This window comes from Neolamprologus brichardi, chromosome 17 (genome assembly GCF_056152115.1).
Source record: "Neolamprologus brichardi isolate AB-2024 chromosome 17, ASM5615211v1, whole genome shotgun sequence".
NCBI lineage: Eukaryota > Metazoa > Chordata > Actinopteri > Cichliformes > Cichlidae > Neolamprologus > Neolamprologus brichardi.
The window spans coordinates 17,385,300-17,404,077 of NC_142120.1; the positions used below are offsets into that span (position 1 = coordinate 17,385,300).

At 40.4% G+C, this 18,778-nt stretch overlaps 1 protein-coding gene across 1 annotated transcript; it reads left to right on the plus strand.

Moving 5' to 3' along the window:
- The first annotated feature begins 1,151 nt into the window (after window positions 1-1,151).
- elapor2b (endosome-lysosome associated apoptosis and autophagy regulator family member 2b) lies at window positions 1,152-18,151 on the plus strand. The gene is made up of 22 exons (XM_006780891.2): window positions 1,152-1,427; window positions 6,794-6,914; window positions 6,989-7,178; window positions 7,283-7,430; window positions 8,198-8,287; window positions 8,372-8,477; window positions 8,559-8,708; window positions 8,974-9,062; window positions 10,562-10,742; window positions 11,395-11,523; window positions 11,967-12,057; window positions 12,170-12,272; window positions 12,451-12,588; window positions 12,729-13,001; window positions 13,098-13,271; window positions 14,058-14,247; window positions 14,644-14,740; window positions 14,825-14,926; window positions 15,068-15,194; window positions 15,667-15,845; window positions 17,319-17,481; window positions 17,711-18,151. Exons 1-22 carry the CDS (start codon window positions 1,287-1,289, stop codon window positions 17,780-17,782), a joined length of 3,054 nt encoding a protein of 1,017 aa, XP_006780954.1. The 5' UTR covers window positions 1,152-1,286; the 3' UTR covers window positions 17,783-18,151.
- Window positions 18,152-18,778: the final 627 nt, after the last annotated feature.

An 18,778-nucleotide genomic window follows, 5' to 3' on the forward strand; every position in this document is an offset into this window, starting at 1 on the left:
TTTCTATTTACTTATTTTATTTGGTTTGGCTAATTTTGATTAGTTAGTTGTTATTATTTATTTAGGTTTTTTAATTAAATAAAATTTAATTTGGGGCTTTGTCAGAGATGCTATTGGCTGTGGTCACCTCAACTTGACCATAATTTCTTCATATTTTGGTTCCAAGGAACCAGACTTTCTTGTCATTTTTAAAGTGGGCTTGAGCAGCAGTTCTCCGGGATTTCTGAATATCTTTCAAAGTTTTTCTTTGGACATTGGCTGCTTTTTTAAATCATTTTCAAGTCCAGTTCTTGTACATATTTACAGAAGAATGATTTCCACTTATTAGGTCATTTAACACTAACCCTTGAGTCTATGGAGCACTAAAAAGACAATGTTGTGTCTTGCAATAATACATATATGACAAACATAAAATGTCAAATAAATATTATGAAGTATCTAAACAAAGTAACGGTACCCTGGAGTTGTGTCACTGGCGTTGCTGATTAAGAAAAGCCTTTTATTTTGAAGGAAAACACCGTGGTGCCGACATCTAATGACTTCCTGTAACATGTTTCTTGAAGCGCTGCAAAAAAAAATTCAGACCTTTTCTTTTTTATATCATAATTTCATATGAAGCTTTTAGTTGAAGTTGTTAGAGAACTGAAAAAGAAAGAAGAAATAAATTTTGTGAGAAAAACAAGACTGACAACATGTGGTTTGATGCACTATAGGTTTAGAATTTTTTTTATAGAAGTTGTCACTGGCGTCACCTTGATGATGAATCACAACAGAGCTGTTACAACTAACTAACACCGCCGTTAACCATTAACAGGAAAAAAATATTTTTACATGTATTGTATTTTAAATTATAATCTTTTTCCATCAGATGCAGATCTCATTATTCAGATTAATGATTAACTCTCTTCACTAATATTCAGAGACATTTATTTTAAGATCGTACACAGTTTTACTGAGAGAAAGGACACCAGTGCACTGCATATATTTTTAATTAAAAAATAATAATAATAACCACACATTGTAAAACCCTGGAGAATAAACCCAGGATAACGGTGTTGTGATAAAAACTGAGGTTCATAGGACGTAACAAGACAGCTTTAATTTGAAAACCTGTACCGGAAACGATTTTTATTATCAGATTGTTGACGCTGTTGTGGGTGGAGGAGGGGAGAATGGGTGAGACAGGCAGGCGGGAGCATCAATGACAGGTACTCTTCTTGTGCGGCCCGCTTCGAGTACGCGGCTCCAGGCAGCGGACACCCGGCGCTCTGTGACCCGGACTGAGGATGAGGGAGCAGGCGTGGGCCTCCCGGTCCCCAAGCTGCAGCTTTTTACTCAGCATCACCACCACCACCACCATCATCATCATCATCGCCGCTCATACATCATCAGTTAAAGGCGCCGGAGACTTGCGGCCGTGTAATAAGGTGAGCGCCTGTGCTGTCGTCGTTATTATAATTATAATATCTGCTGCTTTTTAAAACACAGATCCCGCTCCGCTTTGCTTTTTCTTTATCCTAGAATAAATGATCAGGGCAACAAGTCAAAATGGCCATGCGTGCAGGAGTAAATGTGCAGAATAGATTAAGATAAAATAAAATAAAATAAAATGAAGAAGGATTAAAAATACAAAAATAAATAAAAACAATGTAATGCAAGTTGGTTTGCTGCTTCACATTGGCTCGGCTCAGCTCGGGATGTATGTGCGCCTCGTCCTTCGCGTTGCTGATCGGCTTAAAATGCCGTTCATGTTGACTATAAACACCCTGCTGGAATCCTTCTCTCATCCCCTTCAGAGCAGCCTCATGCCGGCCAGCCCGACCGGGATTACTCGCTGAGGAGGACAGAGAAAGGCTGCTGGCACGGTTCGCTCTCAACCCTGTAAGGATGACTTGAAGGAATACAAGAAGAAGCTTTTTGCCCTCTAGATGGGGAGATTTTCATGCCAGGACTGATACTCTGTAAATGACAAAAATAGCATTATCCTTATGGTCACTAGGCGGCGACAGCTGTGATTGAAAATCGAAATCCAGTTATGAAGAAATGTGTGATCCCTGCGCTCGGCAAACACTTATAGCGATTATTTATGGACTCATTTGCTAGTTTTTTGTAATACTGAACAGATCGAACTCTAAAAGTGCCTTGTATTGTAAGATAAATATCCTGCAATATTAAAGAGAGAATGATGAGCCTGTGGGCAAGGACATGGTGAAAGGGGGGAGGAAGAACTTTCTTTTAGCAGGAACAGATCACAGCAAAATGTTAGCATAAATTTATCACAGATAAATATATATCCTTATCATTGAAGATTAGACTCTGTATAACATGTATATGACAACAAAAAATTCATATGGGTTAAAAAAAAAGTTTATTTCATTTGTTAAATCAGGGTTACTTATTTAATATCCTGCTCTGTGAATACACTCCTGCATTTTATGATGTCCTGCCTTTACCTGGTCCAGAGAAAAGCTGCTAGTTATGAACCACTTGAGTATTTAAAACAGAAAACAAAAGAAAATAAAAATAAAAAACTTAATAAAGTGCATGAAAATAATAGAAAAAGAACATTTTTATGACTTTTATTTTATAGTTTTCTACTAAGCTAATCCTAGCTAACATTATCCTGTTAGCTAGATAACTAAGTTATCAGTTACAGCAAACACTGTGGCAGTCACAACTCCATATAATGTCAGACAATATAAATAAACTATAAATGTTCTGAAAACTAAATATATATATATATATATATATATATATATATATATATATATATATGATTAAAACAGGAAATAACAACTACTGATCATTAACCGGATCAGTGTGCATGTAAATTCAAGCATAGTTCAACTGTGCTATTACTTTCGAGGTCACAAATTAAGTTTAATGGCCACTTACTATAATTTCCTATTGAAATGCACAATATGAGAGTGTTAGTGAACCTTTCGTCTAACTGTTGGAAAAAAATTATAGAAGAAAATGTCTCTAAATGGTAAATAAAAATGTTCCACATCTTAATATAACTCAATAAATAAAAAACTAATTTCTCATCAGAGTTTGAATTCTGGCTAATAAAACAGGATCCAGCCTCTGTTAAATAACAGTTTACTGCCGTCAGTTTATAAAATCAATAAAACCTACCACACCCTGCATCAAGGAGCCACTAAGCCATTGGGAGCAGTTATCATTATTAGATTAGATGAGATTCAGCTTGATAGCTGTCACACAAAACATGGAAATACAGCATTTAAAGAGGTGTGAAATGTCTGAACAATGGTACAAAATGAACATTAGTCTAATACATGACGGAAAACATCAGCAAAGTCTTGATCCCCGTTTCCAAGGAACCAGACTTTCTTATAGTTTTTTAAGGTGTAAGAAATGTTGAGAAACAGTTCTCCTGTTTTTTAAGCTTTTTCAACATTCATCTTTGTACATTGACTGCTTTTTCACTCATTGTCAGTCCAGTTCTTGTGCCTGACCTTTTTTTTGTTTTGTTTTTTGAACCTGTTAACACTGACCTATGAAACATTCAAGCACACAAAAGGCACCAAACTCAAGGGGTGAAGCATAACACCCCTTGAGTAGGGGTGTCTACTCATAAATGACAACAAAGAACTAACTTTAAATGTTATCTTTAGGCACTTTGTTATCAACAGTCTGTCATATAAACATATTGGTTCCAGTTTCTTTAGTTGAATATATAAAAAAATGTCAACGATGACATATTTTGATCCACCAACCAAAACCATCAGGAAATCATCTGGACATGGAGAAAATGAATGGGGAATTTTACTTCAGGAGTCAGGTCCATTAAAAAAGCGGGCACTGACAAGTTGATTCCTTATTTTACCAACAATAGCAGAAATAAGGGATAAACTGTTGAAAATGGTGACTAAACATCATGTTAGGCAGGGAAAAAATTAAAATTACTGGTGGTTTAAACTAGAGGTGGGAATCACCATACATCCCACGATACGATATTATCACAATACTTAACGCACGATACGATATTATCACAATACTTAACGCACGATACGATATTATTGCAATTTTTTAAAATATTTTGCAATATTCAGATTCTGTACATAAAGTTAAACTTTATCAATATTCATTTTATCTAATATCAAAGTCTCGCACTCAGTCTTTCTCTCATTTCAGTCAGTTTTATTGTTGACAAACTGAACGGTTTGTATTACAGTCTAGTCCAACTTAACTGAATGCAACCATCTGGTACAATTATAGCTATTCTGAACTATGCAATTTATGAAAACTATGCAGCCCATTCAGCAACTGAAGAATTTGAAAGTAAATTAAAACAAAATATAATTTTACATTAAATAAAAAAGTTTTAAACTTAATTAAAATAAAACATGTCTTAAATTAAAATAAGTAAACTGTCATGTTTATTGCTGCCAAAAAAAAGTTAAACACATTTGGACAGTGAAGGAATGTCAGGATTCTTGCTCAGAAAAAGGAGCTGATCAACATGCTCTGAAGTCAGAGCATGTTCCAGTCAACTTTTTTTGTAACAAAATATCGATTTCTGCTGTCCCTGTATTGATACATTATTAGCAAACAAAATATCACGATACTACACAGTATCGATTTTTTCCCCCACCCCTAGTTTAAACACTGAGTGTAGATGTACATCAAAATAAAGCATGAGAAGTGGTGTTACTGAGGGGTCTTTACATCGCATGAATGGACTTTCTGGGTAAGTCAGATGAAAACGGTTGGAAACTTGACTGAAAAAGCATAAACAGTAAGCAGTCATATAACAGCTGTGTGCTGTTTTCTAAAGATGACCTTAATACAGCTTCAGAAGTTTCCAGATGTTTTTTTCTGCACTTAAAAAAATACATTGTTAGAGAGATTAGGGTCCTATCAAATCCTCAAACCTCTGCTGTAAAGAGGCACTGAATTTTATCCCGTCCCTGCTCGCTTCCTTCCAGCAGTCTCCATGACAACCGGCGTGAGTCACCCAGGAGACCAGCGAAAGGCATTAGCCCGTGTCTCAGTGTAACCTTTCCCCCCACTGTCAGCACATTAGCCCTCTTTGTGTGCAGAAACACAGAAAGGTGAATCTGAGCGCAGGTGATGCTGCTGCTCGCACGGCAAAGCCTCAGTTTGAATGTTTGCTGGCGTGTTTGTCGGAGGGGGTGCGGCATGAATGGCCACGTTTGTCGCTGTGGCGAGGTGATTAGTCATTTAAAAGAGCTCGGGCTTATCTGCACCACACACACACATCTGACATCTGAAAGCCATCGCTCTAGCACCGATTGACTCTGTCAGGTTTATCGCTGCGATTGTTTCAGTTTAATTAGCTGCTGCTCGGATGTCAGTCGGCGCTCAGCTGATTTGTTTGTCCAGTTGAACAGCAGGATCGGGGGAGGAGATGGAGATCTGCCAGAGCGAGGCTTTGGACTCAGAGGAAGTTGCTTTAAAAGTACAAAGAATGCTTTTCTTTCCTGCCGCCACTATTAATGGTTTTCACACTGATTAATTTGTGGATTGGTCACCATAATGTGTGAAATTCAAAACTATAAGCTAGTATCACTCAACAAGTCCAATATCAGCTGATGCATGGACAGCTGGCTGGACACTTGACATGTTTCTGAAATGGAAAACAGGTGAAAACACGTGTTACTAACTACATTAATCAAGTGTAATTTCTGTGACTAGTAACACCCAAGTTTACCTTCTATTTCACATCAAAGTAGCTGCTGTGAAATACTAATAGGTGGTATAAAAGACACAAATGAGCATGCCAAAGATAAACCTAATTTCATATATTAAATGAACTTCATATTTTATTCAGTGCAACTTGAAAAAAACTAGTGACTGACACAAAAAAGTCACCGGGAAGGTTTTTATTTGAAGCTACAGATCAATTCAGGTTCCCCATATGCTCTTATACAACCAGAGGTTGTAAATAGATACATTATAAATAGTATGTAAGACATTTTTTCGTTATTACTTTACCTTTTAGTGCCCTTTAAAATAAAGGGCACTAAAAAAGAGGGCCTGTGGATGAACATTGAGTTCCCTCAATGAGCATGAGGTCACAGCCAGCAGTCCTTTGATAAGATGACCCGCTAACACGCTCTTAATGGACCATTAGATGACCGGTGGATGGTTGCTGTAGACATCGAGGTCAGCCATCTTTTTACCCTGTAAACGTCTCCATGCTCTCCATTGTACAACCAGCTTTTGTTGAATGTGGAATCAGCAGCAGACCAGTGTTGTTAGTGTCAGGCTACACAGGGTCAGCTCTTATTGGGGAAGCTATGTTGTACTGTATGTGTGTGTAGCCTGTGCCGGCAAATTAGGCAACATTAGGCAACATTAGGCAAACAGTGCTAAGGGGAAAAATTTGAAACCACTAGTCATTTTTGGTCCAGTTCAACCTATCCACCAATCTACAGATTTGCTGTTTCGTCCATTAGGACTTTCATTCTTTACTCACACACGTATGGTATTTAAAATGTTGTCTACCGTGTAGTTCTTGATGACTCTGAAAGGCACAGGCTTTCATCAAGCCTCACCAGGAAAAACATGAGGTTTGGCAGGTACAAACAACCTCGACCTGATGACGATGCTAGATGAAAACTCAGAGTATCACAAGCAGTGTTGGGATTCCCTCTGAGGAAAATCTAACTCAAACTCAAACCCACAAATATGAACCTTGAGTCAGGGAATCATCAACGTGAAACAGTCTCATCTCCTGGGAACCATGAATGGATACCTTATGGATCTTTCTATCTGCGTGTCTGTGTGTGTGTTCATCGTGCAGTCAGAGTACTACTACCAGTACACAGAGTGTGACAGCACAGGGGCACGATGGAGGGTCGCCATCCCTAGGTCTCCAGGCTCCTGCTCAGACCTTCCTCCTCCGACCAGAGGCACTGACTGCTGTGAGTACCACCCCAGTGTGTGTGTGTGTGTGTGTGTGTGTGCACGTGCCAACACAACCTCTCTGTTCCCTCAGCCTTCTCATGCCCGGCTGGGAAGTTTTTGGAGATGTCCACGCAGCAGTGCACACCATGTGCGGCTGGTTCTTATTCTTTGGGCAGCGGCCTTCGTTTTGACCAATGGGATGCCATCCCTGCAGGCTTCACCAGCTTAGCCAGCTTCCTCGACACCGGGCCGAATGGAGAGGACATTCAGGCCTGTAAAAGGTGGCGCACACAGCATTACCATTACCATGGAGATGGGTATTCATGTATTATTGAATATATAACAAGATGGAGTATGCTGCCGCTGTGTTTTGCTCTCGTTGCAGCTCATCGTGGACGCCACAGGGCGTGTATCTGGAGTCCAACCGTGACGAGTGCACGGTGTCCCTGGTTTATGCCGTACATCTGGAAAAACAGGGCTCTGTCTCCTTCACCTATCAGTACCCCGACAACAACATCTTCTTTGAGTTCTATGTAAGCACCTGTAACTAAAATAGTGAATAAAACCAAGAGTGTTTTATTTCTTGATTTATTGGCAGTTTAGATGATTAGTGATTGTAAATTGGTTGTAGACGACTACCTGTCTCTAGTGTGCTCGGCCTCTTGCCCAGCTTGGTTGAAGTTGTTTTATTACGGGAGTAACTTGTGTTGCTCATAAACTATATCCTTGAGAGTGTTGTGAAAAATCTGGTCCAAATCACTTATTTTTAATATGAGATAAGATGATAATTACAGTATCAAAATGAATAGAGCACCAATAAAAATAAACTATAACAATAATACTACACACTAATAGAATACACTCCACAAAGTAGAAATAAATAAATGTAAACATAAGTATGATTCATTCTATTTATACTATTAAAAAACTTACATGCAAGACCTTTAAAAGCTTGCTATGAAAGAAGACATTTTTAATTATTTTTCTGGTTAAAGAATAATGAAGGTAGTCAGGAGGCGGCTGAGCTTACCTTTGCACAGAGAAACAGTCATACTGCAGATATTTGTTAGCTGATGAGTTTTGAGTTTGTATGAGCGTGACTTGTTTTTAAGCCTATTTAATACAGATGAAATGTAGTGCTTTAAAAAGTCAAACACAAGGCTGTGCAAGTTTATTCAAGTTTTACTCTGGGTGTAGCGTTTGTCCGTATCCATAATGAATTTAATAGCAGGTAATGTTGAAGAAGAGTCATTTTTGCTTGTTTGTGTAGATAATAACCTCTGTGTTAACTTGTTCTCAGGTCCAGAATGAGCAATGCCAGGAAATGGCTCAGACTGACGATCAGAAATGGATAAAAGTCACCAACAATGGAGAATGGGACACACACACGGTGAGCACGTGTTTCTACCTCTGTGTGTGCAAGCTGCTGCAGTATCATGTGATGTGTGGCTCATTGTGTGCACCTTGGCCTCAGGTGAGCCTGAAGTCTGGTACCAACATCCTGTACTGGAGAACCACTGGGATACTGGTGGGGGGGAAGATGGTCAAGCCTGTGCTGCTGAAGAACATCCAAATAGAAGGTAAAACTTGACCTCCAGCTCACGGTCGGATGCTTTTTGCAGGTGTGTGTATACCTAAAGCATCTCCACACTTTTGTCCAGGTGTCGCCTACACATCCGAGTGTTTCCCGTGCCGACCCGGTTGGTTCAGCCCGACCCCCGGCTCCTCATCCTGCCAGCCCTGCCCCAGCAACACTTACTCTGTGAAAGGGGCGTCCTCCTGTACGCCCTGCCCCGAACACCACTACTCACGTACGTACAGGACGCCCAACAGCACCACAACAAACAGTGTTTACATTATTTCAGTCATAATATAAACAGTGTAAGCTCTCTCTCTCATGTTTGACATGGTGAACTTACAGTAATAATAAGCTTGCATATTTCCTCTGAGGAGACGGCTAAGTCCTTCACCTTAGGAAACACCTTCCCTCATAATAATAATAGATTCATTTAGTTCTGGCACCTCGTTGGTCTCTGCTGATGCTCACCCTGCCTCTGTGTTTGCGTCCTCTCTCAGACGAGGGATGGCCTGAATGTAAGGTGAGGCCACCGTGCTCGGAGAAGGATTACTTCCAGATCCACACAGCCTGCGACAGTGAGGGGAAGGTCAGCAGCGCTTGCATGTTTCATATTTCTCTCTCTCTCTCTCTCACACACACACGCACACACAAACACACACACACACACAATGACCTTTTTAAATACACAAGGACAGATATGCATATAAACACGCCCTGTGTCGCACTCATATGCAAAGTCAACAAGGAAAACCAGAACGAGTGTATATGTGTGTACCATGTTTATATATCTTTGTGGGGACCAAAAATTGGAATGCTACTACACTTGTGGGGACCATCAGGTCCATATGGGGAAAAAATTCCCATCTCCACAATTTTGAGAGTCAAAATGTGGTTTTAGTGTCGGGGTTATAATCAGGTTATTTTAGGTTTAGGCTAAAGGTTAGGGATAGGTATTATTTTAAGCGGCTAGAGGAAAGCATTATGTCACTTAGAGGTCCTCACTAACATATGAAAACAAGTGTGTGTATGTGTGTGTGTTACTGCGACTGTCAGTTTAATATTTGTACAATAATTATCCATTTTCAGAAGTTAAAGCGAATCGCTGAATTCACAAGAACATTTTATTTGTGAAGCCTAATTAATTTGTGCTAGACTTAGATCCCTCTGTCACATAGCACCTGTCGGCAAGGCGTACTAATTTATACTTATTAATATTTAATTCAAATTGCATTTATGCAGCACCAAATAACAACAGTAGACATTTTATATTGTAAGGTAAAGACCCAACAACATTAAAAAAAAAAAAAAGAAACCCCTACAACCATATGCTTGGTGACAGTTGGAAGGAAAAACTCCCTTTTAGCAGGAAGAAGCCTTTGGGAGAACCAGGCTCGGTTCTTTAAACATATTTAATATAATGACCAAATATATTAATGAAGAAACCGCCTGCTACATTTGTGCTGTTATGTTTTTTGTGCTGATCATCAAGCTCACTTTCATCCTTTAAATTAAATATTTTTATAAGCTGGCTTCCTCCGTGCCTGATCATTTTTGTATTTATTTTATATTTGTTTTTAATTGAACTGCTTTAATAGTAACTTTCTTTATTCCTTACTTTTAATCCTTTTGTGCAGCTGGTATTCCTGTATCTAAAATGGTTTCACCTTTTAAATGTTTTACTTACTTTTTGTTTCCTCTCTCATCTTGTTTATTATTTATTATTATTTTTATTTACTTTGTCACATATTTTTGACACTGCCTGTCACGTGATATGTACAGCACTCAAATTTTATACACTGTACGTATGAAAAGCCGTGAACGTTTCACACAGAAAGACAGATGTGATTAAAATGTATCATTAAAAGTGTTGGACGGCTCACTTAGTGTCGTAGCAAAAGCAGGTAAAGTCTCTCAGTGTGATAAACAACCCATGAAAACTCAGCCTGAGAGGCAGCATGCCGACTGGCTTTTGTAGAAGTGCACCGTGTTACAGGGCAGTAAAAAAAATCTCACCTTTGTTTTTTTAAGGTGTTTGTTTTTGCTTGAGCAGAGTGAATTTCCTGCTTTAAACCTGCTTTGTTACAGACACAGGTGCTGTATCGTTGGGTGGAGCCAAAAATCTGCGTGGAGAACATCACAGGAGCCGTGGAGCTGCCGGCAACAGGCCAGAGAGAGCCCTGCCCTCCCTGCAACCCTGGCTACTACAACAGCAACGACTCCACCTGCCTGCCCTGCCCACCTGGAACGCACTCGGACGGCACCTACGGTAAACCTGCTCACACCTATCCTCACCGGCCTCACCCTGGTGTTGATAAAGTTTAAACCTGTTTTCATCCAACTAAACATCTTTATCTTTTCCACTGCTTCGTGTTCATACAAGAGCTGGTTAGCGATACTTATAAATGCTTTAGAAAAGCATTTAAGGTATAAATACATATAGAATTTAAAGAAGCAGTACTCAAATTAAAATAAAATACAAGTAAAAAATGAAAAATGACTTTAAAGCAGTACATAAACATTTACAGAGCAATAAATAAATGCATGTAAATAGATGTGGCATGCTGCAAACTGCTGCAAACATACTATAACTAATAAAAACAATTACAACAGTCATGCAACTTGTACACTTAAGCTGGAGCCTGTACTTGCAAATGAACTCTCTTCCAATAAAAACCAAAGTTCATTTAATTCCTTCATTATTCTCCATTCAAAGGCTGAACGTCCTCCCAGCAGTTTAAAAAGCCTCTCCATCTGCTTATATAATGATCACCTCTGTCCATCATTATGAGATGAATTTGTTTAAGATCGACCTGGCTGAAAAGATTGTACAAACACAATTTTGTACCCAGGAGGTAAATGTCATTGTCGTGTCTAAACAGCTTTTGTGTGATCTTTGCGTGTGTGTGTGTGTGTGCCAGCGTGTGCACAGTGCCCTGCAGGTACCGAGCCGGTGTTGGGTTACGAGTATAAATGGTGGAACGTGCTGCCTTCCAACATGAAGACTTCCTGTTTCAACGTGGGCAATTCCAAATGTGACGACAAGAACGGTGAGCACACGGATGCCTGACACGTTAGTAGATATATTTATAACAATACTTTGTTTATGTAACACCTCCAGCTGCAGACTTTACAAAGCATTTTAACAGAAAAGTAAAAGCAGAAAATGTAAAATATTAATTTTACGGTTAATTACATGAAAAATGTAAACACAGTGAAGGAAACTACAACACTAGCCATTCCCCGTGAATCTAATCAATAAGAGCAAATGCAGAGCTGACAGTGCTCCAAAAAAAATCCAGTTTAAAATGAGTCAGAATGAACACGTCTGGGTGGAAAATGGGCTTTGTGTTGAGCTTGAATTGCGAGCTGAAATCACCTGCAACCACTTTTTACCCATTACTGCTGTGCTAATTGTGGATAATGTTGTAATATGCTGTCATGGAGAATTACGGAGGTGTAATACTAGTGCATCGCGCCTTTTGCTCCACAGGATGGGAGGTGGCGGGAGATCACATTCGCAGCGGAGCGGGAAGTTCGGATAATGACTATCTTATCCTCAGCTTGCATGTCCCCGGCTTCAAGTAAGTCTGTGTGTGTGTGTTTATGTACAGAGAAGAAACCAGCCTGTCCTAATGATGACAAACAGGATCTGTGTGTTACTAAATGCGAGTTTGTGTTTGTGTTTGGTGACAGGGTCCCAGCCTCGCTTTCAGGGATGACCGGCAGCGAGTTTGGCCGGATAACCTTTGTGTTCGAGACCATCTGCTCAGCCGACTGCGAGCTCTACTTCATGATGGTGTGTGCCTCTTTGTGTTCATTTCCAGCAGAAGGTGGTAATTAGGTGGCTAACTTTACTGAGTGAGTCAGAATGGTCACGTCTCATCATCGAGGTCTGGTTTATAATGGTGTTCTGCGTGTTACTGCTCAGTTAGCAAATCCTTTGTGTTTGTGTTTTATTGGCACGCCCCCTGCAGGACGTGAACAGGAAGAGCACCACAGTGGTGGAGTCCTGGGAGGGCAGTAAGGGCAAACAGTCGTACTCGCACAGCATGACCAGAAACGCCTCCGTCACGTATACGTGGGCCTTCCAGAGGACTAACCATGCTCTAGATGTGAGTGATTTTCAGTCGTGTGATTTTTATTCATGGCGTCAGCTGTTAAAGCAACGTTATTAAGGCTCTGCCGAGAGTGAGGCTGTCTCAAAAATCAAGTTATCCAACAAGGAATTGTGGTGGCATATTTTTGTCTATAGGTCCGTCGTTTCATTGCTGACACGGTGAAGATCTACTCCATCAACTTGACGAACGTGATTGATGGGGTGGCATCAGCGTGCCGTGCCTGCGCTCTGGTACCTCAGAACTCCCAACGTGCCGGCTCGTCCTGCGTTCCCTGCCCAGCTGGTTTTTACATCGACAGAGACACCAACCGATGCCAGGAGTGTCCCCCCAACACACACCTGGCTGGGCGACAAACCTACGGCCAGGACGCGTGTGTCGCGTGTGGACCAGGAAGTATCAGTAACAAGGTGAGAGACCTGCAGTCATGATACCTCATTCTGGATCATCATGTTTTAGTACTTTTATCCAGTTAAGAGAGATCATGTTTTTCCTTTTTCTTTCAGGAACACTCCCGGTGCTACAGCGACTGCTCCTTCACCCACACGCTGAACAACCGCACCCTGACCTTTGACCTCAGCGCCCTGAGCGATGTGGCCTCGCTGACCATCGGGCCGAGTTTCACCTCTAAAGGCACAAAATACCTTCATCTGTTCAACATTAGCCTGTGTGGCCATGGGGTAATTGACCTGCTTTCTGCTTACATCAGCCTCAAACACACTTCAGAGATCAGCCTGTGAAGCAAACGTATTTAAAAATCATTTAAATGTTCTTTTGTTCTTTTTATCTTTCACCTGTTTTTTATTGAATGTTTTAAGTGTAAGGGATATAAGAACTGAGTTTGCTTATCTTGTATAAAGTCACCTAAATTCTTGTGATCTAAAAAACATACTGAGAATTACTTTTTAATGGTGGGTATATTGAGGCAGCACGGTGGTTAGCACTGTTGCCGCACAGCAAGAAGGTCCTGAGTTCAATTCCACCATCGGGCCGGGGTCTTTCTGTGTGGAGTTTGCATGTTCTCCCCGTGTTTGCGTGGGTTCCCTCCGGGTACTCCAGCTTCCTCCCACCGTCCAAAGACATGCAGTTTGTGGGGATAGGTTAATTGGATAATCCAAATTGCCCATAGGTGTGAATGTGAGTGCGAATGGTTGTCTGTCCCTGTGTGTTAGCCCTGCGACAGACTGGCGACCTGTCCTGGGTGTACCCCGCCTCTCGCCCTATGACAGCTGGGTTAGGCTCCAGCACTGGAGCCTTATCCTGGATAAGGCTTATCTTGGGGGGGTCCAGGATAAGCGGAAACAAATGGATGGATGGATAGTGGATATATTGTATATTTGACCGTGAGATGAGATGTTCATGTCCACATCTCGTTAGGATGTAAAGCGGTGAAAAATAGATGTGAAAAAAAAATCTGACATTAGAGAAATTATACACTGACAGATTCATTTTGGCGCTGGCTGCAGGGAAAGAGAGCTGCTGTCTGCACCGATAACGTCACAGACGTGTCCAACAAAGACGACCAGAGAGACGCAGCTCAGTTTGTGAACTCCGTGGACAGCTTTATCTGTCAGTCGACCATCATCCCATCGGATGGGCGGGGCTTCAGAATGGCTATTTCCTCACAATCCATCAGCCTTGCTGACACTTTTATTGGTAAGGGTCTAAACAGGACTTCCTGTGGGCCTCACTTTCAACCACCGCCAAGCTTCTTCATATACTGGGAGTTTCACTTGGGGTTTAATTACAAGTCTAGTTATCATATGGAATCAAGTCCCATCAGTGGAGGGTGTCTATTTTTATAGCCTTAACTGACCAATCAGGTTGGATTAAGATAATTCTGACGTTTCACTATAAGAAAAACTAATGGAAACAATTTGTGAAACAGATTTATTTGGGACTGACTCGTGAGCGCCCCCTGCTGTACCCCTGGGTGAACAGTTTTAATTGGGTTGGATCACCCAGATTGGTGCTGGTTGAATAGCGTCATGCAGTTTTGTGATAATCAGCTGGTAAAAACCGCCTTGATCTCTCTCCCCTTTGTTTTTTCAGGAGCGACAGTAGACACCGTTCTCAATGGTGTCAATGCCGAACCAGATCTTTTCCCGGAAAACTCACAGGATGTTCCCGACATCAATTTCTTCTACAGGTAAAAAGAAAAAAGAAAGCTGGAAGCAACAGTCAAATATTTTTGTTGTGTTCAAGTCCCAGATGTGTGTTTGTGTTCCTTCAGTTCAACGCAGGTGACAGCATCATGTGATCTGGGTCGGAGTTCAGTCATCACCGTTCGCTGTAACCCAGAGAAGTCTGAGCGAGGAGAGCTCTCCGTACCCAGGTAGTTGCACGTCAGTTAAAGTGTAGTTTCTGTATAGATTTGATGTATATTTTTATGCTTTGATAACAAAAACATTCAATAACTAATAGGTAACAATGTACTACTCTTAGCAGCTCTATAACTGATCTGTGTGTTTGACAGCTCCTGTCCAGCAGGAACATGTGATGGATGCACGTTTCACTTCCTGTGGGAGAGTGCCAGCGCTTGTCCACGCTGCACTGAGGACGACTACCACCGGATAGAGGGAGCATGCAAGGGAGGCGTCCAGGTAACTCACACCTTCCCCATACCTCATTTACTTCACAGACAGCCGGAGCCTCTCATACTGCCTCGCGCACAGTGGGGCAGTATCTGCTTTGAATCTGTGACAAATTCGTTTGTCATATTCTTTATGACGAGAGCAAAACATCTTATCATAAACATTAACCAGTATAAAACTTTCACACTTTAGCCTCAGAATCAGATGATTTTTGTAAAACCATGCAAAGTTTTACCTTCACATTGTGAGACATTTTCAAGTTAAGACCCAAAAGTACATTTTTAATTTGCCTCATCTTTTCCAGCATTTTTGAGCCCTCACTACGTACAACAGGATTTTTTGCAGGAAAAAATAAAAACAAAACACATTTAAACATTTATGATTTAGCCAAAACCAGTTTAATAATGTTTTAATGGAACAAACTTATTTATAACCTGAGAAAACACATTAATCAGTAATGCAAATCCCCTCATGTCAACAGGAAACTCTATATGTGTGGAACGAGCCCAAATTGTGCACCAAAGGAGTGTCTCTGCCTCCTCGGAGCTCCTCCCCGTGTGAGGCCATCGCTCTGTGGCTTAAGGTCGGCGTTGGAGGCGGGGCCTTTGTGGCCGTGCTGCTCATCTCCCTCACCTGCTATTTCTGGAAGAAAAACAAGAGGTAATAAGAGGCACCCTAACAGCAGGCCAATGTGCTCATTAAGATCACAGCGAATTGTTATTAGTGGTCAGAGATGTTTGTCTGTGACAGCAAATTCTTCACCCTGAAGGCACCGATGACAGTTTTAATGCCCAGCGTTGTAAATCAGTGAATCGTAAACATATTGCAGAGTGAACTCAAAAATCTGTTTGTAACCCTTTATGATTACTATCATCTTGAATGTATTTTAAAGGCTAGCAGGATTGAGAACATGCTTGTGTATGAAAAGAAATAATCTGTCTTTATTATCACCGTAATTGTGACCTCTCGTATCTATCTGTCTGTGCAAATACAGCACACTAAATATTTGTGTATCATGTGATTAAGGTCACTGTAAGTAGATAAACCAAAGAAAAAGTGAGAATATTTAGTGGGGGGAAAGACTGTAGATTTAACATTGATGGATTTTTTTATAAAGAAATTGAATGAAGTTTTATTCTAGACATAAGACAAATATTTATAGTTATAGCACAGCCTCCAGTCAAGGGTGCGATCCTCGTGTATTTTACCTTACATCATGAATTCATTTGTAGATAGAGCTTTCACAGTTTAAAATTTACACTGGAAATACTTTTCAGTAATGTGTAACTAATTTTAAGTAATGTTTAAGTAACTTTAACTAATGTTTAAGTAATTTTAAGTAGTGCATAATTCCAATATATTTTAGTGGAAAAACAAATCAAATTTCCCTATCTTACACTGTTAATGCATTATATTAGTGTATATCATTGAAGTTCCACTATTGAATTGTCCTTTTATATTACATATAAAAATGTAATAAGGGCTGGTCTCCCCTTCCTGCTTAGAAGAAAAAATAAACAACAGCAAACGCTGCAGGGCATAGGCTCAAATTATGTGCTACTTAAAATCACTAACAGTATAATTTGTGCATTACTCCCTTATTCTAGTGTATCCAATGCTAAGTATTTCTACGACTATATAATTACATTGCAATTTCAGATTGAATATGCGAAAATTACTTTTAATTCTAGATTAATTGCACTTTTAGGGATTTATTATAAAGTGTTAGGAAAAAGGAAAATCACATAAATATCTCCAGAAAAATTACACTTAACAAAAGAAAGAAGAACGAAGATATTTTCAGTTAAGTGAGAATATGGTGAAAAAATATGGAAAAGTGTCAACAATATCCCACAAAGAAAATTGACTTAATATTAGGCTTTGAAAATGATTATCATTTGACATCAGTGTAAAAAAAGAAAAGAAAAGCAGCTCTGTGAGGGATGAGTAACCGGGCATGAAGGGGGTGACTGAGTACATAAGGGGCGTGATTTTCTCCAGAAAGCTGAGTCAAATAGATAAGTCATGACAATGGAAAGAATTCCTGGTTAAAAATACACTCGTACCGGATGCTGTCTGATGTTAAATGATACACTGCCTGATTGTGATTCACACCCTGTGGTCTGTGGCCAGGCTGGAGTACAAGTACTCTCGTCTGGTAATGTCTGCCAACAAAGAGTGTGAGCTGCCAGCTGCAGACAGCTGTGGCCTGGCTGAAGGAGAGGAGCCCGATGACGACGTGGTCTATGCCCAGAAACCCTCGCTGCTGGGGAAACTGCGCGCCATTGCCAACAAGGTGTGCATAATGTGCATAAATTTTACTTCACGTGTAAAGACTTACCATCTGCATGTCAATTTGCCCTGCAGTTTAATTTATATCACGATTACCCCTGCAGATAAGAAAATGCAGTCATTGGTGCATATGTATGTTTTTTAATTTGATGTATCAGTTGTTAAAGTCATTTTTTACCCTCCCCTCTGTCTCTTTGATTTTACACGTAACATTTCTAATATGTGCGTCTCAGCAGGAGGATGGAGAGAGCAGCGAGTCTGTGCAGTTGAAATCCTCACAGTCTGATCGATGGGTCCTGGGTTAAACTGATGCCAGCAGAGGAAGAGCGAGGCTGGGCTGACACAACAGAGGAACAGTCTGTTAGCAATGGTCTCGCAGTCCACCTCCCTACGTGTCTCTTATAACCTCCTTCATTGTGGGGCCACCTCTACACACCCCAGTTTGAGGACAGTATGGACAATGGCTTTAACTCTTCCACCCTGGAATACACAGGAAGCTCCTGCTTTATCACCATGGATGCTCAACAGCAGTTACAGAGAGAGGAAAACAAGCTTTTAATGTTTGGGGCTTTTTGTATATTTTGTAATTTAATTTGGTATTTTCTGTTAAGAGTCACGTATTTATATTGATGTTATGATGTCAAACCTTTATTAAAGTTCTCTTTGGCTTTGGGGATTTCTGTGTGGATGTTTGGGGTTCACATACAAGCATTAATTATATGACATCATCATCCACCCACTCTGCCTCCTTAAAAGACACCTGTTATTTTTAAAGTAGGCTGAGGTCAAACACCTTTAACGTAATTTGCATGTATACCTTTGTAATTGGGAGTGAAGGTTAAAAGCTTGTTTTTATTGTATTCCTGACTTAAGGCCATACTTTTATTGTGAGCTTGGTACATGGGTATTATAAATGATAAAGATGGATGTAGCCAGCTTGGTGTTCTTTGGTTCACTGTCACCACAGCAGTCACCTCAAGGTGCTTTATTGTACGGTAGAGAGCTTAAAATAATCCAATTAAAACTCCAGCAATCAGGCAACTCCCTATGAGCAAGGAAGTGTTACTGATGTCACAGAGTGAGGACAGCTGATCGCAGGAAGTGTCTCTGCAGCCAGAGGAGTCACCTCCATTTGGCTGTTAGAAAAAATACACTTTTTAAAAATCTGTGCGAATTTCTTCATTATTATTATCCGTCATGTTTTGATGGTGTGCTTGTTGATAGGAGTGCACAGGGCTAAACTGATTAGACAGTGCCTCACAGTGAAAGTGATTAAAGACCAAAAGCATACTACAAAAGCA